The sequence below is a fragment of the Tursiops truncatus genome, chromosome 20 (genome assembly GCF_011762595.2).
Source record: "Tursiops truncatus isolate mTurTru1 chromosome 20, mTurTru1.mat.Y, whole genome shotgun sequence".
Classification (NCBI taxonomy): domain Eukaryota; kingdom Metazoa; phylum Chordata; class Mammalia; order Artiodactyla; family Delphinidae; genus Tursiops; species Tursiops truncatus.
In genome coordinates this window covers 38,996,354-39,020,316 of record NC_047053.1, presented here as the reverse complement: position 1 = coordinate 39,020,316, position 23,963 = coordinate 38,996,354, and the positions used below count along the sequence as shown (strand labels likewise).

The 23,963-nt window shown below is 53.0% G+C and overlaps 1 protein-coding gene across 3 annotated transcripts; it reads left to right on the top strand.

Moving 5' to 3' along the window:
- The first annotated feature begins 1,394 nt into the window (after positions 1 to 1,394).
- Positions 1,395 to 23,902, top strand: RAB5C (RAB5C, member RAS oncogene family). 3 transcript variants are annotated; one of them, XM_033848516.2, is made up of 6 exons: positions 1,395 to 1,542; positions 19,332 to 19,584; positions 21,037 to 21,188; positions 21,395 to 21,517; positions 22,376 to 22,469; positions 22,979 to 23,902. In XM_033848516.2, the coding sequence occupies exons 2-6, from the start codon at positions 19,419 to 19,421 to the stop codon at positions 23,092 to 23,094; spliced, it is 651 nt and encodes a 216-aa protein (XP_033704407.1). In that variant the 5' UTR covers positions 1,395 to 1,542; positions 19,332 to 19,418; the 3' UTR covers positions 23,095 to 23,902. The 3 variants fall into 3 exon arrangements, with proteins under 3 accessions (XP_033704407.1, XP_019794955.1, XP_019794956.1); XM_019939396.3 differs by lacking the exon at positions 1,395 to 1,542 and adding an exon at positions 5,821 to 5,915; XM_019939397.3 differs by lacking the exon at positions 1,395 to 1,542 and adding an exon at positions 16,493 to 16,622.
- Positions 23,903 to 23,963: the final 61 nt, after the last annotated feature.

Below are 23,963 nucleotides of genomic sequence, written 5' to 3'. Positions count from 1 at the left end.
GAGGCAGAAACCTTAATGAGTCACTATGGGCCCATTACACCCACCCTCCCCCCAACCTGGTCAAAGCCACAGATTCAGACACGGTATGTGGTAAGGGCCCTGACTCAGGTCCACCTCCAGTCCTGGAAAGGTGGCCCATGGGACTCCCCACCAATCCTGCATTAACCGATCCTCTACCTGTTGCAAGCTAGGTACAGCAGGGTCTGGAGGAAGCCCTTGTCACCAGCCAAGAACCTGCTAGGAATCCTGCTCTACCCCATCCCCTTGGCTCTCCTAAGGTCTCTCTTCTTTCTTAGCTTTCACTTCTCTGATGATCGCTGCAGGGGTGGGTGTTATGGATGTTAGAAAGAGGTACCCTGGTGACCAGATGTGGGCAGCATTGTGGCAGGTTGTCCCAGACAGGTTGCAGGTCGATTCTCCAGCTCAGGCTCCAGAGTATGATGGGTGTTGGCTGGCGTCATAGCAACAAGGCCCACAGCTGTCTATAGGGTGAGCTTTGATTCCATACAGGTTCCGAGTAGTGTCCCTGGGGGTGGGATGCAGAAGCAGAGGAGATGCTGGTCTGTGTTGGGGGGTCGGGGGCGGGCAGAAGCAGAAGTGGTCTTAATCCATACTGAGGGGAGCAGAAAAAATAGAAATAGTCCTGATCCATAGGAAGGGCAAAGTGGGGACAAACAGAAGTGGTTCCAATCTGCATTTATGGATGTATGGGGAGCGACAAGGCAGAAGTGGTCTGACTCAGTATTCGGCATCAGAGACAAGGGCCGGTTCTGGTTGTGGATGGAGAGAGGCAGGGGCAGGGGCGGAGGTTGGGGTTGAGCCAAAGACGGAGGGTTCCGGTTTACGGCTGGGCGGTAGCAAGAGCTCTCCCTGTGATCCCACCCAGTAGCCTCCAGAGAGCCCTTTCTATAGCGCTTCCATCATCTTTCTCATCTCAGAATGTCCCCAACAGTCGGGCTCCCAGAACTGACTTGGCCCGCAAGCTTGGACAGGGGTTTCTCCGCGTTAGGGAGCGCTTAGGGCTGGTCCACGCGGCCTTACGTGCATATTCATTCACACCATGTTTTTCCTTTCCCAATTCTGCACACACAGCCTTCTGCACTCTTGCAACGCTCCGCCAAACGCCTCCCCTCGGGGCGCCTGGAATCCGTGATGACGCGGTCGGCAGACCTGGCCTTAAAGAGTTCCCGGCCGGGCTCCGCCTAGCCGGCCGCCGGCTCCACCCTAAGCCTAAATCCCAGGCGGCCACCGGCTCCTCCCAACGCTGCGAACTACAAGTCCCGCCGTCCTTCGCGCGCGCTCTCCCGCCTCTCCCGCACCCCACGCCGGGACCGCCTGTGAGTCGGCCAAGAGTGCCTCCCATTGGTCTCTCCGCCCTGTCAGTCGCCTGGGAGTATTGAGGGGCGGGTTGGAGGTGGAGATCCGGATCCGGAGCGGCTGAAAGGCGGAAGTGGAGGCCGGAGCCTGGGACACCGCTGGGGGGAGAGGAGCGGAGCCTGTCCGAGCCCCGGCCCCAAGTAACGCCGCCGCCCCGGAGCCGCCGTGAGTGTGCCTGTCCTGGGACGCAGTGTCTCGTTCGTGTTGAAGCCTCTCCGGGGCGGCCCTTCCTCCCGCCCAACCCTGGCTTAGGGGGATACTGACCCCTCCCCCGACCCGTAGCCCCCTCTTAAGGGGCTCCCCAGGCGTCGAGCCAAAGCGGGGGAGATCTTTTCTTTCCTTCCCTTCCCTGCCCTTCGTGAGCCTTGGGAAACTCCTATGGCTCTCCTCTGGCCTGTCCCGGTCCGGTTGTGGGAGGGAGAGACCCTAAGTTCCTCTCCCTCTGCTCCCAGAATTGGAGGAATCTTTGTCAGGTGTGAAAGAGCCTGTCCCCCTTCTCTTTTAGAGGTAGCCAGGAGTGTTGTCTGTCGCCTCTCTTGTCCCCAGCCCGTCCCCCCACCCCGCCCCGCCCCGCCCCGTCCCACAAAAACAGTTGTCGCTCCAGCCCTAGAGGAATTTTATCTCGATTTCCTGGGGCTGGGGCGGGGTGGGGTGGGGGGGTCCTGGCTGAGACGGCTCCCACAACTCCTTAACTTCCTCTCTTTCCTCAAGCCAGAGAGCCACCCAGGATCTCAGCAGAGTTTAAAGTCTGGGTCACTCTTTAGGAATGAGCTGTCTTCTCCGTGCCTTGCCCCCTGAGCCCCCAGCCCTGTCCTCTGGTTGTGTTGTGTCGTTCTCTGAGTGTATCTCTGGCTCTTCCTGCCTCTGAACAATTTAGCTGAGGTTTGCTCGATCCTAGCTACAGATCACATAGGTCAGGATAGATCTGCCCATTCATTATCATCTCTCTCCCCTCTTCCTCCCCCCTTGCTGGAGTCTCAGCCCTGTCCTCCCAGAGCCCGTGAGTGGTTCCAGGCTGCCTCAGAGGGACTGCTCCTCTTGGGACTGCTGTCTGTTGGTCCTTAGAGAAGAGAAAAAAGACCAAAAATAAGGAGTCTGGAACTGAAGAGTCCTGGGCTATCTCTTTCCCACCCTAAACACACATGCTCACCTCCCTGATCAACAGGTCACACCACTTTTAGTCCTAGGGTCTATCTCCATTCCCTTCTGGGCTTGATCAAGTAAGTTGTAGATTGCAGAGGATTAACTTGATGCCACTGTGGTGGCACCTCTGGGTCCTTAATGTGCAAATTTTTGTAGCCCAAGGAATTCCCACACATGCCACAAAGTGCTGATGCTCCCCACCTTTTCCGAGAGGCAGCCGGTACTGACATCTGATCCTTGTCCCTTGCTTGGGACTTAGGTGTGTGAAATGGCTGCTGTCTCAGACCAGGCTGGGAGGTTCTTTGTTATGTGGCCAAAGTACAGGCCAGAGACTGCACCTTAATAAGAGCAGCCTGACTCTGAGGCCATGACTGACCCTTGCTATCTACAGTGGAGGAAGGGAGGGAAGGCCATGCAATCTTTGGGAATTTCTGTATCTCTTCAGTGTTCTGGGCCATCTTTACTGCCCTTGGATGCTACTTATAAGTGTTAAAGTTGTTTCGTCTTGAGAGCTTTTTGACCTCTTCTGGACAATCACCAGTGTCTGACTCCTGCAAACTTTTGAGCTAGGCCTGGGATGCACTCCTTTCATTTTTTATGGAAAAACAAAAAAAGTTTCTTGTCAGAGTCAGCAGTAGAATCACAAGCTCTCTCTCTGTGGACTTCTTTGGAGGGTTGTTGGAGACTTCTGTGGCCAACCTGGTTTCTCTAATCTGGTCAGTCTGTGCCTCTACTCACCGGCCATTGGTCTCTGACCAAACTTACCTCCTCAGTAGTGGGCTGTAGTTTCTGGAACTCTTTGGGAGTCCCAGGATGAGGCTGGCCAGCCTTCCAAGGGGACCTTCTTTGTCTGGACTTGATCTCCCAGCTCTAATTCTAAAGCAAGCTTTTGAAGGAGAAGCTCTCCCTTTCAGTGAGACAGGAAGGCGCCAGTGCCCTGACTGGTTAGGTGGCCACTTCTGGCATGCACAGATTATAGAGTCCAAGCAGAGATCTGCCACTGCTTGGCAGAGAGGGGGACGGCTGTGTGTGGGCCAGAAGCCCCTCCCCTCTGATGCCCTTCCTCTCCTGCTTGCCTCTTAGAACCAGTGGGTCTTTTTCTGCCTTTATACTATAGAAGGGTGGTAACAACTGATTTTTATAAATCAGTCTAAAGTTGCCAAGTTCTTTTCACATGTGTTCCTCACATGTGTTCCTGGGAGATTGTGGGAATTGTATCTCCACTTTAGAGATGCTGCTGAAGGAATGGAAGTAGTTTGTCTTAGATCACACAGTTAGAAAATGGTAGAGCTGGGTCTTGGGATTAGATGTGCCTCATCTTGCCTGATAGCGGGTCCTCCTTTGGTCTGTTTGTGGAGGGAATGGACGTGCGGGTGAGCAAGCAGTGGCCCAGGTCAGATTCTTTAGCATCCTCATCAGTGGCACTCCTCCTCTGCTTCCGGTCTTCTTCCCCAGCCCTACCGCACCCTCCTGTCTTCTTTCTCCTCTGCCTCTGGGGACCATGGCAGTTATGGGTCCTGAGTCAGTACTCTTCAGGGCCTGAGAGTTTGCTCACATCTGCATGCTATTAATTTCTTGGGAAACTGAAAGTCAGGATGGCTAGAAAATGAAAGTAAAAGTGAGTGGACTCAGGGGTCCCTCTGGGCAGGGTGAAGGGCACAGGGAACTGGTGGAGCTGGCCTCTGCTTAGCCCCCGCACTTCTCCTCTGGTGCTGCCTGCTGCTTCTAGTGGGAAGGATGTGGCTATCTATCAGGGGCTCCTTTCACTAGAATTTACATGGAAACACAGAGTAAGGTCAGAAATTTCAGTTCAGCCCCACCAACCAGGTACTTCTTAGACCCTTCTTCTTCTAACCCTTGCCTGGTAAACAGAGGCGGTGTGGTGGGGTGGAAGGCACGAGAGCCTTAGAGTCAACCAGGCCTGAGTTGTCATCTGGACTCCCTCATTTACCAGTTGCGTGGCCTTGGGCTTGTTACTTGACCTCTCTGAGCCTCTCTTTCTTCCAGTGAAATGGAGATACAAAATATCTTGCTGAATTAGAAACAAAGGGTAAAGCTAGTCCATTCCCTGGCACAGGATAGATAATCACGAGGTCCATGGAGTTTTGAAGGTACATCATAATTCATCCCTAGGATTCTGATTCAACATTTCTGCCAGTTTTCACTGGGATGCTCGGTGGTTTGATGGATGGTTCCCATACTGTCTTGTTCCATAGATGGTAAACAGAATTGTTGTGGGTTCTATTCCCATTTTACTGAAGAGAACGCTAAGACCATGACTGTGCGCCTCCCGCTGGGGTTCTCAGACCCAGTGGATACTCAGAGCCACACATCTCTGCATCTTCTAGGCACTTCAGTCTTACTCAGTTTTCAACATTTTTATACCAGAACAATCCTGGATCTATTACAGATTGGAATGCAAAGTTTGCATGTATTTAAGCTAAAACAGGAAACTTGAGGACAATATTTTGATTGCAGCAGGCTGCTTTGGGTTCGATTCCCAGATTCCTGGAAGTTTGCATTTTCTCTCCCCCAACTTGAGTCGGGATACTTTTGTTGGGGCCATTTCAGGTAGAATTTGTAAACTAGGATGTGCCCCAACCCAGGTAATAGTGCTTTCAAGAGCCTTGGCCGGGGAGAATTGGAATATTTCTTAAGGAGTTCTCTGCATTAATAGCTTGGTTCTATAAAAGATTAGTTTTCAGAGTAAACATCCCCATCTCTTGTATATAGGAACAATAATGCAAATAAAAGCTAAACTTTTTGAGTTTTGCTTCCGATGTGCCAGGCACTCTCCTTTGATCCTCGCAACAGCCCCAGGACGAAGGTACTGCGTTCAGTCCCCAGGTTACGGTGGGGACTCCATAGTGAGTGGCAGAGCCGGGGGAGAAAGTCTGTGCTCGGATCCCTCCTCACCCTGTCTCTGGGCTAACTGCATGCTCTTCCCTTTGCACGGAAGGCCCTTCTCCACCTCCTGCCTGGGAGCAGCATCTCCCAGCTTTTCTCTCAAAGCGCAGTTGGAACATCACTTCCTCTGTGAAGCCTCCCCTCCCTTGAAGGAGGCTGAGGGCTTTTCTCTTCCCTGTACTTTCCTCTCATTGCTCCTTGTCTGCCTCCTTGTCTAGTGTGTGAGCCCTGTGGGGGCACCGATCGTGTCCTGTTTTATCTCTGTGTCCAGTCCCACTGTGACACCCAGCATAGTAGGCTGTGGTTGTCCAAGGAAAGGGCAGACATTCAAACCTCCCCTTGAAGCAAACGCCTGCCCGTGTCCTCTAACATACACAGCACAGATGTGGTGAACCTGAGATTCATGCTCACGTCCCTCCGATCCCAAAGTCTGAGCCATTTCTTCGTCCATCCTCCGCAGAGTTGCTCATAGATAAGAGAGCGGACAGGTAAACAGGGTGAACGCTACAGTACAGATGATATAGGGGGTGGAGACAGGTCACAAACTAAATTTCCAGAGGGTACAGCTCTCTGTCCGGCACAGTTTCATCAGGAGAGGCAGCATGGCTTTGGCCACCCACGGTGTGCTGACCCCCTTCCAGCGTGCGTGTACCTGGTCAGTGTGCCCCCACAGCTGTGTCTGTTTGGCAGCACCGACCCCAGGTCAGGGCTGGGCAGGGGTCTATGGAAGTGAACTCAGCTCTGGGCCCTGGGTGCTCCTTCGCATATCTGCACAAGGCTCATTCTTGAATAAGGGTGGGCCTAACAAGGGGGGTGCCAGCAGAAAAACTGCAAAGGTGGTAGAGTTTCCTCCCAAACCGCCACACCTGGTCTCCACTGTGATTAACGTCTTACATTATATTGTACATTTGTTGCAATTAATGAACCAGTTATGATACGTTATTATTAACCAAAGTCCATACTTCATTCACATTTCCTTAGTTTCTATCTAGCGTCCTTTTTCCGTTCCAGGATCCCATCCAGGACACCACGTTACCTTTTAGTTAGTCTTACCTTTAGTCATGTCTCCTTAGGCTCCTCTTGGCTGTGACAGTGTCTTAGGCTCTCCTTGATGATGATGACCTTGAGAGTTTTGAGGAGTATTGAGGAGTCATGTTTTATAGCGTGTTTCTCAATTGGGATTTGTCTAATGTTTTTCTCACGGTTACACTGGGGCTATGGGTTTGCGGGAGGAAGACCTCAGAGCCATTCTCACCACATCGTATCAGGGGTGTGTACAGCCAACGTGACTTAGCGCTGTCAGCGTCAGGGTTGGTCACCCGGCTGAGGCGATTTTTTTTTTTTTTTTGACTGCGCTGGGTCTTCATTGCGGTGCGTGGGCTTCTCAATGCGGTGGCTTCTCTTGTTAGGGAGCACGGGCTCTAGGTGCACGGGCTTCAGTAGTTGTGGCACACGTGCTTAGTTGCCCTGCCGTATGTGGGATCTTCCCGGACCAGGGCTCGAACCCGTGTCCCTGGCATTGGCAGATGGATTCTTAACCACTGGACCACCAGGGGAGTCCTGAGGCGATGTTTGTCAGGCTTCTCCACTGTCTCCCCTCCCCCATTTTGTGCTGTCCTCCTTGGAAGGCAGTCCCTCTGTGTAGCCCACACTTGAGGGGTGGGGAGTTAGGCTCCTCTCCTCCAGGGCAGGGTATCTACGTGAATTACTTGGAGTTCTTGTACACAAAAGATTTGTCTATCCTCCCCCATTTATATATTCAATTATTTATATCACTATGAACTCGTGGGCATTTATTTTACACTTTGGTTTATAATCCAGTACTACTTCATTTTATTGTTCAAATTGTTCCAACTTTGGTCATTGGGAGCTTTTTCAGCTCCCTTTGACCTACCCCCATCATCTTGGGGTTTTTTGTTTTCATTTTTGTTAGCACTTCCTTACTTTTTGGCACTACAAGATGCTCCAGGCTTACCTTGTGTATTTCCTGCCCTGGTCCTGGAATCAGCTGGCTGTCCAAGGCCACTCCCTTTTTAGCAAACGCTTCCTCTCAGTTATGTTGATATGGAGTTTTGTGGTCGGAGTTATGTTATTTCTCCTCTTGATGGTTAGTTGTAGTCACCAAAGCCTCCAGAGGTAGGTGAGGTGGAGCTGCGCCTGGGAAATCCACCCCTGGAGACTCCTGGGAGCTGACGCCAATGGCAGGCGGTTGCTTCGCCATACTTCTGCTACCCCTGCCTCATGCTTTTTGATCCAAAAATGGTCGGATTTGCTATTTACTCTGGAGTTTACTATCCAGTTGGGAAGGTGAGGTACATAATCATTGAGTATTTCAGGTGCTAAGTTCTCCAGCTAAACCTTCCAGGTCTGGTAGGCGAGTCCATGTGGTCTGGGCCAGCGTTCTTTTGCTGCCATTCAAAAATGGACCTCCCCTTTGGGAGGGCTCGTGCAGGGTTTGTGGCTCCAGGCAGGCTCAGGGCAGGCTGTCACTTTGAGCTGTGATCCTGAATCATTGAATAGCTTAAATCCTTCCGTTGTACTGTCATCCTTATGAAGATGTGTAACTTGAGCCCTGCTGGAAACACTAACTTGGGATCTTAACAGGAGTTGGTTTACAAGCCTCTGGCCTTCTATTCATAGCTCCGTGTGTGTCCCCTTCAGGTGGCTCTGTCAGAAGCATCCCAGGCGTGGGGGAGGGCGTGGGGGAGGGTGTGGGTGGCCTCCCTAACCCTGGCTGCTCTCCTAGTCATCAAATTGCTCTCCGAGCCGCTCCAAAGGCTGTGGTGATTAATGACACCAATTTCCAAACCTCTAGCATTTGCAGCCTGTTTTTTAAAAGGAACTCTGGTGTCTTTGTCAGCTGTCCTAGTCCTGTCCCCTCCCCCTCTCCACCACGGAACTCCTTCCCTTTCCTGAAAGAGGCTTTGAAATGGAAGGAACGGCATTTGGGCTTTAAGATGTTTTGTGTTGTAGGGTTTTTTTGTTTTTTGTTTTTTTTTAAGAGTTCATGACTTGCCTGGTTAGGGGCTTTAACTCACTGTTGATTTTTTTTGGTTGGTGGTGGTCGTCCCCCCCCTCCATTCTTGTGGCTTTGGAAGCCAGTCTCTAGAGAATAGAAGGTTCTGGTTGTTGACAGGACATAGGACATCAGCTGTGAGCTGCTCCTTTTTCTAGGGCACTGGTGAAAGTTGTTGTCTCAGTCTGTTTGGGCTGCTATACAAAATTACAACAGACTGGGTGGCTTATAAACGAGGAAATTTATTTCTCACAGTTCTGGAGGCTGGAAGTCCAGGCTCAGGGGGCCAGCATGGTTGGGTTCTGGTGGAAGCCCTCTTCCGGGTTGCAGATTGCTGACTTCTTGCTGTGTCCTCACATGATGAAAGGGGCAAGGGCGCTCTGGGATTCTCTTTTAAAAGGGCACTAATTCCAGTCATGAGAGCTCTGCCCTTATGGCCTCACCTCTCAAAGGTCCCACCTCCAAATACCATCACAGTGGGGATTAGGATTTCAACATAGGCATTTGGGAGAGGGACAAAAATATTCAGACTAGAGCTGTTGTCCTACTCAGCATTCTCTCCAGATGAGGGGCACTGAGGAATGGGGTTCAGGGAAACGGGAAGCAAAAGCAATATGTGAATAAATAGTGTTTGAACGTTTACTCGAGGAATCCACTTCACAGGGACTTCCCCGCCACGAACGTTTATTTATCGAGCGCTTGCTCGGAGCCAGGCCCTTTGCTGGGAGTCTTCGGTGCATCCTTTACCCAGCAGCCCTGGGAGATGGGTGATGCTAATCTCTCTATTTTACACGGGAGGAGATGGGTTTAGTGACACAACACAGAGTCACCCTAGGAAGTGGTGGCTCCAGGACTTGAACTGAAGTTTGACTCCAGTACTTGTGCTCTTCACCCCTGTGTAGAAGGAACCTAAGAGGTCCTGTCTGGGGTGGCGAGGTGTCCCCTTCGCTGGGCTATGGCTCTGTTAGGGGATCCAAACTGTCTGGCAGATGGATGTGTATTGAAGCCTTCAGCTGCCCCGTTCACTTGCCAGACCTAACCGGGCTGTACCTACATCGCAGGCTCGGTTCACCACATTTATGAACACCCACTGTGTGTCAGGTTTGATGTTGTGTGCTGTTAAAGGGAAGCCCATAGTCTGCCTTTGCGAATTTTGTAGCATGATCGTTTCATCTGCAACATGCCCTTAGCTTCTCTCACTTTCTCACTCCCAACCCTCAAGCCCCCAAGTTGTCCAACCTCTTGCCACCCGCAACAGTCGTGAAGATTTGGGGCTATGAAGCAGAAGTGTGATTCATTCATCGAAACCTGTTGAAACCCATTCATTGCCTGATTTCTTCACTTCACCCTTCTACATTTTGTTCGACAAAAATTTAATAAAGAGGGCTTCCCGGGTGGTGCAGTGGTTGAGAGTCCGCCTGCCGATGCGGGGGACGCGGGTTCGTGCCCCGGTTCCGGAGGATCCCACATGCCGCGGAGCGCCTGGGCCCGTGAGCCATGTCCGCTGAGCCTGCGCGTCCGGAGCCTGTGCTCCGCAACGGGAGAGGCCACAACAGTGAGAGGCCCGCGTAACGCAAAATAAATAAATAAAGAGGGCTTCCCTGGTGGCGCAGTGGTTGAGAGTCCGCCTGCCGATGCAGGGGACACGGGTTCGTGCCCCGGTCCGGGAGGATCCCACGTGCCGCGGAGCGGCTGGGCCCGTGTGCCATGGCCGCTGAGCCTGCGCGTCCGGAGCCTGTGCTCCGCAACGGGAGAGGCCACAACAGCGAGAGGCCCGCGTAACAAAAAAAAAAAAAAAAAAAAAAAAAAAATTTAAGAAAGAAAAAATCAGCCTAAAATATTGTTCTTTGGCACCAGGGCTCCTGAGAGCAGCCATCATCCCTCAGATCCCACAGCAGGAACTTTGACCTTGTTTCTCGTTGGTTGGGCAGCCTCTGACCATAGCGTGTGTGGTGTCTGAGCAGGAGGAATTTGGTTTTGCCAGATCTGATACCTGACTCTCTTTTCCCCTGCTTGCCTCTGAAGCATGACCTCTGCCCTCTGCTCTCTGTTTAGGAGCTGAGGGCAAAACAAAGAGGGTGGTAACTTAAACTGACTTTCTGTTTTTTTGTAAAGACAGGAAGGGTTTGTGAGAGGTGTCAGTTGTTGGCATGAGTAGCTCGATCAACAGGTGTTGCTGATGATCCTGACTTTCAGCAGAGGTTCTTAGAGTCTTTCTGGGCCTGGGGCAGCAGCAGAAGCAGCAGCTGTTCAGGCAGGTACTCCTGGCCCCTGCAGAGACCTTCCCAAGACAGAGGGATCAATGGGCCCTGTATTGTTGAGATCCTAGTTAGCACCGTCTGGGGAAATAGTAACTGCATGAGCATAAACAGCTCAAACACAGAGTAATGGTGAGGCTTGTGGGTCAGCTGGTCTCCTACAACTGTCCTGACTGGCTTCCGCATGACCTGTGCTCCATCCTGGGGCCATGGCAGGTATAGGTTGTGGCCAGGGAAGAAGCTGAGCCTTGTCCAGCTATCTTTGTGTTCTACCTGGCACCAGCAGGTGAAGAGCTGGGGCGGTGGGGGGGAGGTGAGCCACCACACAGCCTTGGTCCCATTCCCCCCGCACCCCGTACCCCGTACCCTGTAGCTGGATGCGTGTGTGGGTTTGTGCCACCGAAAGTGCCAGACTTCAAATTGGGCTTTCGCTTGAGGCTTCTTAGCTGCCCCGCATGGGCCTGGAGAGTCTGCCACAGCCTTGCTGGCTGAGGTGTGCTGAGCCGGAGGCCAGGCCCTCTTAGGGAGATAGTCTCTTAGGAGTAGCACTCGTAGGGCCGAGAGCCCCCCCGGTGCCTCTTCGAATCATTAGGCAGCATGAGCCTTGCCTGGTGCAGCTGTAGGCAGACCGCTGTCTGGCTGGCTTTCCCCATGACCCCACCACCCAAGCGCCTGGCTCCTCTGTGGCCAGCAGGGCCGGTGAATGAGAACCCTAGAGCTGCCCCTGAATCCTGGGGCCCTTCCACAGATGGTATGGGCAGCCACAACGGCCAGGCTGTGTCAGCAGATCCCTGTAGATAAGCCCCTGCCCCCACCAGCAGCCTTCCTCCCCATGGGCACAGGAAGAGAGGGACTGGAGGTTTTCATCCTGGGCCTGAAAGTTAGCGCTGACTCTGCTTCTCCTCCTCTCCAGGGAGCCCGTCTGTGGTTGAGAGCTGAGAAAGCAGCTTGGAGATCGGAGAAGGATTTCTTGGTGCTCTTGCTGGGGCAGGGCCGCGGGAGGCTGGGGGTCTGTCCTCAAGAGTGGCTTCCACCCAACTCGGCCTGGCATCTATGCTGAGCGACACAGCTGGTCTTCCCGACAAGGGAGAGGGCTGCAGCGGCAGCTGTGCTCTGGCTGGCTGCTCCTGGCACAGTTCCAGGTTCAGCCCGGGGCAAGGGCCACTCGGTCATGCATATCCAGGGTTTAAGCCTCTTGGTGCCCCTGCACACTGGCCCCTTTTGCAGGTGTTGGTGGAGTTCATGGACTCCATGCTCACAGGCGTCACTGTGGTGCAGGAGTCTAGGCACTCAGCCCCAGTAGAGTCTTACTGTTGAAAGGGGAGTGAAGTGAAACTGCTCCTAGTTAAGGGAGTTGGGTGGGCTGGGGCAGATTTAAGGGCCTGCCCCAGCGGTAGGGGGCCCCCTCTCACTCTCAGGCCCCCTCTGGGATGATTTCCCTCCCTTCCCCCTGGAAAGGGAGTTGTCTTGCTGTGGCTCTGTAAAGGCAGCATACCCTTCCTCTCCTGCTGCCATCTCCCCTCAGCCCCCTACTTACTGGTGGGAAGAGGCTACAGCCCTGGCCTGACACACCCTGTCAGCATCTCCCCGAATCTCAACCTGCACCGTTAAGCTTCTGCTTCCAGGGCCCAGCTTCTTCTGTGACACGCTCCAGGTGAGAGACAGGCTCTCTGTGTGGCAATTCCATAGTCCTGGTCACACAGGGAAGACACCCCTCTCTTTGATTCCACCCCTAAATCCCTTTTCCCTCTGCAGATACGCTCTGGACAGGTTGGGGAGTGCAGAGCATCACACCATCATAACCTCTTTCTCCCTGCTGAAAAGACAAGCGTCAGCTTCTCTTTTTACTATTGTGAAGCTTTAAACAACTTTAAAATTCTTTAGCTCACAGTTAAGTACAAACAATAAATATATTCTTAATATGTATGCAGCAGGCACATTTGTTTATGGTGAATCCTGCTCTCTTGCCCCTTATTTGTTTGGGTATCTTTGTTCTCTTTTGGCCCTCTTCTAATTCAGACAGCATCTTTTTCATAGTCTTTTTTTTTTTTAATTTATTTATGACTGCGTTGGGTCTTCGTTGCTGCGCATGGGCTTTCTCTAGTTGCGGCGAGCGGGGGCTACTCTTTGTTGCGGTGCACGGGCTCTAGGCGCGCGGGCTTCAGTAGTTGCGGCACATGGGCTCAGTAGTTGTGGCTCGCGGGCTCTAGCGCGCAGGCTTCAGTAGTTGTGGTGCACTGGCTTAGTCGCTCCGCGGCATGTGGGATCTTCCTGGACCAGGGCTCGAACCCGTGTCTCCTGCATTGGCAGGTGGATTCTTGACCACTGCGCCACCAGGGAAGCCCCTTTTTCATAGTCTTTACTCTGAATTGTTTTATACTAAGACAGAAAATATTTTATGTACAGGGGAGCTAGATTGGTATCATATTTCTAAGCTTTAATTTTTCATTGCTGTATGCAAAATTCTATACCAGCAGCATTTTTAACGTTTTTATTGACATGTAACTTACATACAGTGAAGCTTACAAATCTTTTTTTTTAAATAAATAAATGTATTTATTTATTTTTGGCTGCATTGGGTCTTTGTTGCTGCGCGCAGGCTTTCTCTAGTTGTGGTGAGCAGGGGCTGCTCTTCCTTGCGGTGTGTGGGCTTCTCACTGCAGTGGCTTCTCTTGTTGTGTGGCACGGGCTCTAGGCGCGCACGGGCTTCAGTAGTTGTGGCTCGCAGGCTCTAGAGTGCAGCCTCTGTAGTTGTGGCTCACGGGCTTAGTTGTCCTGCGGCATGTGGGATCTTCCCGGACCAGGGCTCGAACCCGTGTCCCATGCATTGGCAGGCGGATTCTTAACCACTGTGCCACCAGGGAAGTCCCGAAGCTTACAAATCTTAAGTGCATTTTTACATTTGTAGACGTCCATGTATCTACTTCCCAAATCAAGATATAGAACTTTTCCATCCAGCAGCGTGTTTTTTAAATTTGATACAAACTCCTTTTCCCATGGTTAAAAGCCATATTTTATTAAAGCATAGACAGAAGGTGGTGGCCCCATTATTCCTAGTGGATGTGATGACGTTATTAATATTCTTGGGTTTTCTATCTCTGATGGTGGAGCCTTTCTGGAGTTATGAGTCCTGGGCTCGGGCTCTGCCACCACCTGGCTGTGACCCTGGGCAGGTCACCTTGCCTCACCTCCATCTCCTTCTCTGTAGTTATGAAGAGGAGTTTTGAGCTTTGACAACCAGTGAGTCAAAGCTACTTAGTTAGGCTCTTAGTATAACAACCCTGCCGTTCGTTAGAACCTCACCTTCAGGAGGGCACTGCACCATGCACACCATGTGTTGTTTCATTTAACAACTCTGTGTGACTGGTATTAAGTAATGCCATTTTATAGATAAGGGACTGAAGCTGACAGCGGTCACTCATCTGCCTTGGCCAAGGTCACTTAACTAATAAACGGTGGAGCCAGGCTTTAACCAAACCCAGTTCAGCCTCCCACGTCCTGACTGCTAGTTGTGCTGGGAAGGAGCGTGGGGACCTCATGGGGCTCTTGGCTTGTGTTGCTTCCGATTCTTCTTTCCTCTGTCTCTGCAACCAGCTCGAGGCCTGCGTAGTCCTGCTGTGAGTCTTCCCTGTGGTCCTGGGTGCCAGTAGTGGTGGTTTTCCTGTTGAGGATGAGCTGTGTTCTTGAGTCAACGGGTAAATCATCTCCCCTGCTGTTCTGAGCGTTTTAATGTCTTCTACCTTAGCTTTTGAACCTAATTACCTCTCCCGTGTCCCCTGATTTTTTCATTTATTCTCTTTAAGCTAACAGGTTGCTTCTGATGTCCTCTTGCCCAGCTCTCAGGGTGTTAAATATTCAGGAATGCTTTTATCCAGAGTAAAGTGTAGCTGGAGAGCCACCGGCCAGAACCGCCTCCAGGGGCCCTGGGCGGGCTTGCTGGGTTCTCCGCACCATGCCCTCCCCACTCCTCTCCCTGTCCTGGTCCCAGGGGGCCCCAGGCTAACCTTGAGTGAGCCAGTCTAGAGCAGACCAGCCTCTGGCCAAAACAAAATCTGGTTGGTTTCCTTAATCTGCTCACTATCCGAGCTGTGCCGGGACTCTCAGCTAGAGGAAGTCTCCGAAGCAAACAGGAAGCACGAGAGAGACACCCACCAGCTGGAATTGCTCACTCTTTACCAGAAGGACAGAGTATGAAGTGGGTGACTTCATGGATTAGAGAAGAGAAAGGTGAACATTTCGAGTGGAGGCTGGGGGGAGGGGCAACATTCCAGCAGGATCTCGCATCTTGGAGAAGGCTTCAGGTGTTGAATAAAGCCAGGAACCAGTCTCCACCGCCAGCCTGATCCACCTGTATTGTCCACGGTACCCATCTGGGGGGCGCCTTTCTCACATTCCTCCCTCCTTCCTGTGTCAACTGCAGCTCTTGGGCTTAAATCAGCCTCCTAGAATCACTTGGGGATTATTTTGTTTTATTATTTTATTTTTTTGGCCACGCCGCACGGCTTGTGGGATCTTAGTTCCCTGACCAGGGATTGGACCCGGGCCCCCAGCAGTGAAAGCACCCAGTCCTAACCACTGGACCACCAGGGAATTCCTGGGGAACTTGTTTTAAAAACATTGATTTCTGGACTGCACCTCTAGAGATTCTAGATTCAGTTGGTCAGGCTTATTTTCTAAACGCCCCAGGTGATTCTGATGAAGAAAAGTTTTGAGACCCACTGACCTACAGTGTCCAGAGCAAGGAAGAGCAGCGTCCCGCTCTTCTTTCCTCTTTCTCTCCCCGCTTGGCCCCAGGATGGGCTGGGTGTGTGCCCATTATGCCTGTTCACGGGCCAGAGTGTTTAGGAGCTCCGATCCCTTCTGCCCTTTCATGTGCCCCGTGGGGAAAGGTGTAGGATGCCCCCGTCCTCGAATTCTCTCCTGTTTCCTGTGAAGACATGGGGTTGGGAGTGGTGCTTGTTCTCGTGGCCTCTGAAGAAACCAGGTTTCTGATTTGGAGCGTGGCGGAGGGGGTCACGGCAAGGAGGGGCCCTCGAGGTGCTGCTCTACCCATTTCAGCAGCTTCATGAAAATATCCAGGAGGAAATTCATCCCACTTGTGTGTTTTTCCTGGTGCTGGAGAAACTGGTTTTTAAAAATATATATATATTTTTGGCCTATTCTGTATCTTATAAGGAACTTTGACCACAGCTTTAGCTCTTAAAGGGAATTGGATTTTGGTCTGAAAGAAGGCTTTTACTGGGGACTTCCCTGGCGGTCCAGTGGCTAAGGCTCCGTGCTCCCAGTGCAGGGGGCACGGGTTCGATCCCTGGTCGGGGTACAAAGATCCCTACAAGCCATGTGGTATGGCCAAAAAAAAAAAATTATTAAAAACCAGAAGACTTTTACTGTGCCATTTTGGGTTATAATTCCATCATTTGACTGTGCCTGTGGGTAATTCTAGCTGCTGGTTCAGGAGGGAAGATTCCCACAGTGGGCTTGCCTCCCCCAGACAGCAGGCAAGCTCAGTGAATTCACCTTCACCACCTGCCAGGGGCTCCGTCTCTGATTTCCCAGTCTTGGGAGGAGAGGGCATAGGGCTTCCTGGGGCTCAGAGTGTGGCCTTTGCCTGTCTGAGGCGCCTCCATGTCTCCATGTGCCCTTCATGGCACAATCCGCTTCCTCTGTGCTTTATTGTCTGGGAAGGTTCAAGACCTCTGCTCATGTGATCACTAAGTGGGTCCAGGTAAACCACGAGGCAACAGGCCATAAAAAAATGCTGTGTGTGCCTGCTCAGGTGTCTGTGGAGGGCAGGACCAGCATCCAGGCAGAACATGTCACCAGGCGGTTTGCGCCAGGCGGAGCACCCAACAGCGCTTAAGAAATGCAGACACAGGCCCTTCTCCAAACCTTCATCGGATCTCCGGGGGCTGGCTGCACAGGTGATTTTGTTGTGCAGACACGGTTGAGAACTGAGAACCACTGCATGAAAGTTATTTGTCTCTCCTGGCTTGTTTAAAAAATCAGATTCTGTCTGGGCAGGTTTGGAAACCCACTGGTTTGATAGGGACGAGACTTAGATGTTACCTCTGTTTTTCTTGACTTGTAGATGCTGGTTACCTCCTACCCCAGTGGCACTCAGCCCCAGCTGCTTTGGTTTTCTTGGCATCAGAGTCTTCACCTCTGTTCCCCTCACCCCACTCATTCATACCTCCTTCTCCAGTGCCCCAGCCACACTCTGTCGCCTGGCCAAGATTATGTGTCACGTGGATTCGTGGTAATAACCAACCTGTAATTCCATCGTGGTTTCCCATCATTGCTGTTGCCTGGCCCGGCCCTGGGCGACTCCTCCCACTGGTGGCAGGAATACACAGGGACTACAAGATCACTGTGACTGTCAGCCAGAGCCAGCCCTTGCTGGGCCAGCAAAGCTGCTGCCACTAAAAGAGTCTCTCATTCACCCAGCAGCCCGAAACCAAACACAGAGGGTGGGCGTTGCCTCCACCGTTCTTCCTACAGCCGGGAGGATGGCTGGCGTCCAGGCACCGTCACCATGTGCTGGGTGGCCTTGAGCAGGGCATTTAACACCTGAGCGCAGGCTGTTTATCTGAAAAATGGGAGGTGGTTTTAAAGCTTAAAGGAGATAATCGTTGTGCAGGCGTTCAGTAAATGTTAGCTGTCTCTGAAAATCATTTCATTTGGTGAGCGCTCTTTGAATTCCCTGTGTGTCCAGAACATAGAGAGGAAGGCAGCAAAGAAGCCAAAAGCACGGCCCTCACCTCAAGGGCCATAGTGTAGAATCTTGCCAACATCACTGACTGGGGTGAAAAGAGAAAGCATCTTAAACTAAAATATTTCAAAACTGGCGTTTCTTGTCACTAATTGAGATTTCCCCCCCCCCCCATGCTTCCTTCCTTGTACTCTTGGGGAATAGGTGGCCCCCGCTTCAAACCTCTTTTCCTTTAGTGCCGTCCAGAAAGGAAACTGTTGTTCCTGGTTAGTGAATCACTCTTCCTGAAGCTCACTTTTTAAATGAGTTGCTGGGAGAACTTGGACGTGGAGAAACGATTTGAGGTTGCACAAAGCAAGCCCTCTGTGCCTGCTTCTCGCATGAGCACAGACCATTGCTTCCCACAAACGTTCCCCTCTTCATTCACACCCCGTCCTTTGACTGTCAGGGAACGCGCTCCCTGCGTTCAGGGGCAGGTCAGGGCTGTCTTGCTCCGAAGACCCTTCCTGCATAGACTCTATTCTGCACAGGGCATTCTCATCCAAACCTTTTCTTCTCAGCTTAGGTTCAAATGCCGCACAGCGTGTTTAGGACACAGTACCTACTCACAGTGCTCGTTTGTCAAACATTCTGTGTACGTTCTGATACCTTTTAGTATAAGTCTTCTAGAGGCTTCTGGAGATAGCCTCCTCATCCTTCTTTGCAGTTCCAAAACTTAAAAAAAAAAAAAAGTTGGCGCCTCCGAGGGTACCACTGACTGAGTGACTAAGATGTCAGTGCAGGGGCTTCCTTGGTGGTGCACTGTTTGAGAGTCCGCCTGCCGATGCAGGGGACACGGGTTCGTGCCCCGGTCCGGGAAGATCCCACGTGCCGCGGAGCGGCTGGGCCCGTGAGCCGTGGCCGCTGAGCCTGCGCGTCCGGAGCCTGTGCTCCGCAACGGGAGAGGCCACAACAGTGAGAGGCCCGCGTACCGCAAAAAAAAAAAAAAAAGATGTCAGTGCAGGAACACCAGCTGCCGGGTGTGCAGGTCTTGGTCTTGGTACCCGTGTTTGTCTCCGCCCTCCCACACCTCCCCCTCGTCCTCCCTCAGCCCTGCCTCTGCCAGTGGAGAATAGAACTGAGGTCTCTATTTAAAAGGGAGCTTTGGCAGCTGTCTGACTGCCGGCAGAGCTCGCTGGCTGTGGTGTGTGTTTGGTTTTTTAATGTGTGTGAGACTTCTGGCCCATCAAAAACGAGAGCGCTGGGGGGAAGAGGCTCAGGATGAGGGAGTGAAATAAGGCTTTGATTCCAGCCTCACACTGAGACCGGAGATGGCAGGACAAAACAGCTCTTTTGATAACGACTTGCACCTGGCCAGGCCCTGGTCCCTGAGTGCCCGGGAGGTTGGCCGAGCACCTTGTCTGAGGAGCTTTCCACCGGGACTCCCCGTTCCCTGGTTGGCCTCAGCACCCACTCTGGCTTTGCACAGAGGCAGGCTGATCTGAGCTACCAGACCGCACGCAGGTCAACTGTTTGTTGAGCTAGATCCTAGTGTCCGCTGAGCCATTTTCTGGTGCCCTGTGTTGCCTGTTGACTTAACTGTCACCAGGCTGGCATACGCCCATTCCTCTCCTGTGGGTGTTTATTTGTATGTGAATGTTCATATCTGGGGATGGGAGGTCAGTGTGTTTGCCCAGAACTGTGAGCCTAGAGTTGGGGGACCACTTTTCCCTTTACTGTCGGACGGCTGTAGGGCCAGGAGATGTGTGGTACAGCCTAGTCAGGGCTCGTGTCCTAACTTGCGAGAAGCTGGGCAGGGGGTTAGGGAGAGGGGAGGCAGTCAGCCAGGTCATCAGGGCGGGGCAGTGACCTGTGGTTTAGGGAGGGCTCACTGGGTGGCAGTCTTTGGCCTAACCCAGCACTTCCGATTTCTCCCTTGCAGTTGGAGGCCCCTCCCCACTAAGTGCCTCTTTGCACAGCACTGGCCCCCGCCCCCACGCTCACCGGCACCACTGCAGCGGGACGGGCCATGGCGGGTCGGGGAGGTGCAGCACGACCCAACGGACCAGCTGCTGGGAACAAGATCTGTCAGTTTAAGCTGGTCCTGCTGGGGGAGTCCGCAGTGGGCAAATCCAGCCTCGTCCTCCGCTTTGTCAAGGGTCAATTCCACGAGTACCAGGAGAGCACAATTGGAGGTGAGTGGGCCCAAGGGAGAGGGGGTGGCCTCAGGGAAGTGGAAGAAATGCCTTGGCGTGGAGGAGAAGGGAAGCTGACTGCCCAGAGGCTAAGCATGCCTGGGGCAGCAGCACCTTGCCTCATCTGGGCCCTGGAATCAAACCCAGCAGCTGGTCTCCATGTCAAGAGTCCCAACAAGCATCTAGTAGGAATTAGCTGAGATTCGAAAACTGCCTTCCTCTCCTGGTTCCGTCTCTTGATTTCTTTGTGTGGCCCCGGGTACATCCTTCCACTGGCCTGGGGAGGGAGAGGCTGCGTCTGCCTCTCTGAGGGTTCTTCTTACCGCTACCAGGCAGTGCATCTATCCCGGCCTCCCCCACGTTCCAGAATGGGGAAATGGCCTCGTAAGTGGGCTGGTGTTTCTGAAGCTGACCTTTACCCCTTCTTGAGCTCTGAGCCCGTCATTGATTTCCCAGTGGTCAGCATTTAGCACGTGAGGGTCTGGACCCAGCCTCCTGCCTCAGTGGCCAGTACACACCCCGAGGGGCTGGGGCCGACCTTGGGCTTGAGTCATCCTTTTTCTACCCTCTTGGTCGGCAGGAGGTTTCCAGGCAGCTGGAAACAAAGTAGGCCGTGTCAGCAGTCTTCTGTGCCTCTGCAGCACTGGAGTCAGGAGCTGGAGAGGGGAAGTGAGGCGGTGACCCAGGCCCCTCAGGGAGGAGGGGGGAGGGCCGGGCAGGAGAGCGGGCTTCCTGCACAGAGCCGTCGGGATCCTCTGCTGCGACTCCCACCTGCCAGCCCCAGCTGCGGGACTCCTTTGAAGCACGTGCACAAGTGCCGTGTGTTCCCCTGCCTCCTCAGGCCAGAGATGGGGTCACTGTGTTCCCTGAAGGTCGAGCCAATCAGGAATAAAGTCGAGGGCAAAGCCGAGGGTGGCGGCTAGCCAGCGTGCCTGGAGGTGGCAGGGGCAGCGGGAAGCCGGCCACCCAGCCCCCGCCTGGCAGTAGCACGGCGTGTGCTTCAGTCTCTCCAGCGTGGCTGAGTGTGTGTGAGAGTGTCCTCAGGACACCGAAGGCCAGCCATGCCCCTGGTCTGCTCTGGAGCAGACGGAGGGGCTAGGACTGTTCTCTGAGGGGAGGGAGGGGAGGAGGAGCGTGGGCCCACCCTTTTGTGCTTGGAGCCAGGCTTCTCCTAGACTTTCCCTGTCCTGCCCCTCGCCGCTGTCCTTCAGAGAGGGCTCCTGAAATGGCTGAAGTACAAGCAGGCTTCCCTTCTCCTCCCACTCTTGCCTGGCTGGGTCTGTAAAGCCTGTGCAACCCCCAGCCCCCTCGACTCACAGAAGCGCCCGCTCCACCTGCCTTGTTCGGCTTCTCTGGCCGCCGGGTTGGGGGTTTTCGGGTTTCTAAGTGCAGATACGTGAGGGTGTCTCCTCGGCCCCTCTGCGCCTGGTAACACTGCCCTCCCTCTTCCAGCGGCCTTCCTCACACAGACCGTCTGCTTGGACGACACAACAGTCAAGTTTGAGATCTGGGACACAGCTGGACAGGAGCGGTATCACAGCCTGGCCCCCATGTACTATCGGGGGGCCCAGGCTGCCATCGTGGTCTACGACATCACCAACACAGTAAAGATTTTCCCTTGCTTCTCGACCCTTTGTTCCTGAATGGGGGGGTGGGCACATTTCCTCTGGTGTTTGGGGGTGTCTCGCCAGAATCTTCAGGGTGATGACATCTTAGACACCTCGGCTCTGCCAGCGCCAGCTTCTCCAGTGAACAGCCCTGGGCAGAATGCCTGCTCCGTCCTGTTGACGCTCTGGCCCTGTCTCCCCAGGATACGTTTGCACGGGCCAAGAACTGGGTGAAGGAGTTGCAGAGGCAGGCCAGCCCCAACATCGTCATCGCGCTCGCGGGCAACAAGGCCGACCTGGCCAGCAAGAGAGCCGTGGAGTTCCAGGTGGGGGACGGACCAGGCCCCGGGGGAGGACGAGCCAGCTCCACTCGGCTTCCCCAGGCTGCTCGGGCTTTGTGAAGGGCTGCGTTGGGCGGCAGCAGGGGAGCTTCTGTTTGCTGTCCCCTCACGGCTCGAGCATGGGCCTAAAGGGGATGCCGTCCACCACTCCGCCTTCTCTGTCAGTGGTGGTGGGGTGTGTGTGCATATGGATAGCAGAAGCTTCGGCTGATTTTTTCTATGAACTGGCTTTTTAACGAAACGGTGAAAAAGACAGACTTTTTCAGGTAATATGTGCACATAGGAGATTGTAAACAGTACAAGAAGGTATACAGGATGAAATTTGGGTCTCTGACCCTAGAAACTCAATCTCCCTTCCCCCAAGTTCCTTGCAGTTTCTTGTCTTTCTGGAAACATGCGGAAGCGTATGAATCCCTTTCTTTACATACTATATACTTAACTTTTTTACCACTCCCCACCCGATGGACTTCTAGGTCGTGTGTAATTGCAAAAGACTGGAAACAGTGCCGTAGTCGACATCCACATACTTTTGTCCAAATGTGCAAGTGTATTTGTAGGATAGCTTTCTAGAAATATTTCCTAGCCTAGTGATTTTGAAGAGCAAGAAGGCAGAATGGGCCTATGGAGACCCGAGTCAAACTTCTGCTGACGTGTGTGAGCTGAGAGGTGCTGTATGTGAAGTGGGGGAGCTCAGAGCAGGGGAGCCTTAGGCCTGAACACCCCTGTGTTGTCTCTGTTGTGTGGAAGACACTGTGATCAGGGAAGATTTTTATCCTGGGCCTCAGCCCCTGCCAACTGTCAGTGTTTCCCTCCCACCCACTTTCTCACCTCCATCCAAATCAGGAAGCACAAGCCTATGCAGAGGACAACAGTTTGCTGTTTATGGAGACATCAGCAAAGACTGCGATGAACGTGAATGAAATTTTCATGGCAATAGGTAAGTTGCCTCGGCTCCCCTCCCCCAACCAGGGTGTGTTACTTGCCTGCTGCTCTGTGTAGGTCTGTGGGGTCCCTTCACCAACAGATCTTTTACCATTTTTGATACTTTGATAAAATTGTTTTCTTTTTCATCTGACTCTCAGATATAGATCGCTCACTCCAGAGGTTTCTAAAGCCTGGGCAAAGTCTCACCCTTCACTTCCTGACCCTGCAGCGTACCACCCACCTAAAGCTGTACATCACCGGCCCCCTACCCACTTAGGATTTTGGGGGTCATTTGGCTCTAGAGTCATCCTGTGTGGGTTTGAATCCTTGCTCTGCCACTTACTAACTCTGTGGTCCTGGGCAAGTTATTTAACCCCTTTGCCTCAGTTTCCTGAAAGACCCAAAATATACTTGGCACGTAGAACACACACCCATCAGGATGTTGGGTGGCACCCAAGTGGACTTGGGAGAGTACTAGGGTTCCCCCACAAACACCCATCTTCCCCCTCGTCTCCCAAACAGCTAAGAAGCTTCCCAAGAACGAGCCCCAGAATACAGCTTGTGCTCCGGGCCGGAACCGAGGAGTGGACCTCCAGGAGAACAACCCTGCCAGCCGGAGCCAGTGCTGCAGCAACTGAGCCCCCCTTACCTGCCCACTGCCCCCACCTCCTCCGCCTCAACGACCCGACTGGAATCCACTCTAACCAATCGCACTTACCGACTCGGGCCACCACTGGGGGGCAGGGGGAGGGGCCCACCATGGTTTCTCCATATCATTTTGATCATAGGCCGGAGTGAGTTATTCCACCTGCACCTTTCTGTACAAATACTAATTCAATTTTAAGTCTTAAGTCACTTTTTTAATATATATGATCTGCTCTTCCCACTTCTGCCCTTTCTACTGCTCTCCCACTCTTCCTTTGCCGGTAGTAGCCACGTGCCCCTGTTCCCCCCACCCTGGTGTATGGGGAGGCGGGGGTTGGAGCAGTTCCCCTTCTTTCCCTCTTGCTGATTAGCGGGCTCAGCAAGAGCATCCGTATCCTTAACTGTGTTTGGAGTGCGCTTCGTTCTGGGTGACGGGGCAGGCCCCAGGGGCCAGGGAAGGGGGAGGCAGCTCTTCCCTCAGCTGGCTGTCATCAGGCTGCAGCATCCCCTCCCCACCGCCTGACTCACAGCTGGGAGAGAACCCACAGCATTACCACAGCATTATTGTGACAGCCACGAACCCATTGCCCACAGCCCCCTTCCCCCTCGTCCTTGGTCACCCTGACCTCTGGCTCTGAGCCCTGTTCTGACCAAATCACAATGATGAGTATTTGGGGGTGGGTGGGTAAGGGGGGGTAGTGGGAGGGGATGGAACCAACTTTTTCTGTATTTTGTATTGTATGTTTTCTTCAACATGTAACCAATCAGTATCTTGTCAATATAGTCAGCCGATTGATCGACCTCCTGCTTGTCTTCCTTGTCTTTCTCTGGCAGAGTTTATCAGACCGTAGCCTCTCTAGCT

Bases quoted from the DNA above. Each gene is read 5' to 3' on its own strand.
- RAB5C (XM_033848516.2), top strand. From the start codon at position 19,419: ATGGCGGGTCGGGGAGGTGCAGCACGACCCAACGGACCAGCTGCTGGG. The intron at 19,585-21,036 runs GTGAGTGGGCCC...TCCCTCTTCCAG, and splicing joins CCAGGAGAGCACAATTGGAG to CGGCCTTCCTCACACAGACC. The intron at 22,470-22,978 runs GTAAGTTGCCTC...TCTCCCAAACAG, and splicing joins TGAAATTTTCATGGCAATAG to CTAAGAAGCTTCCCAAGAAC.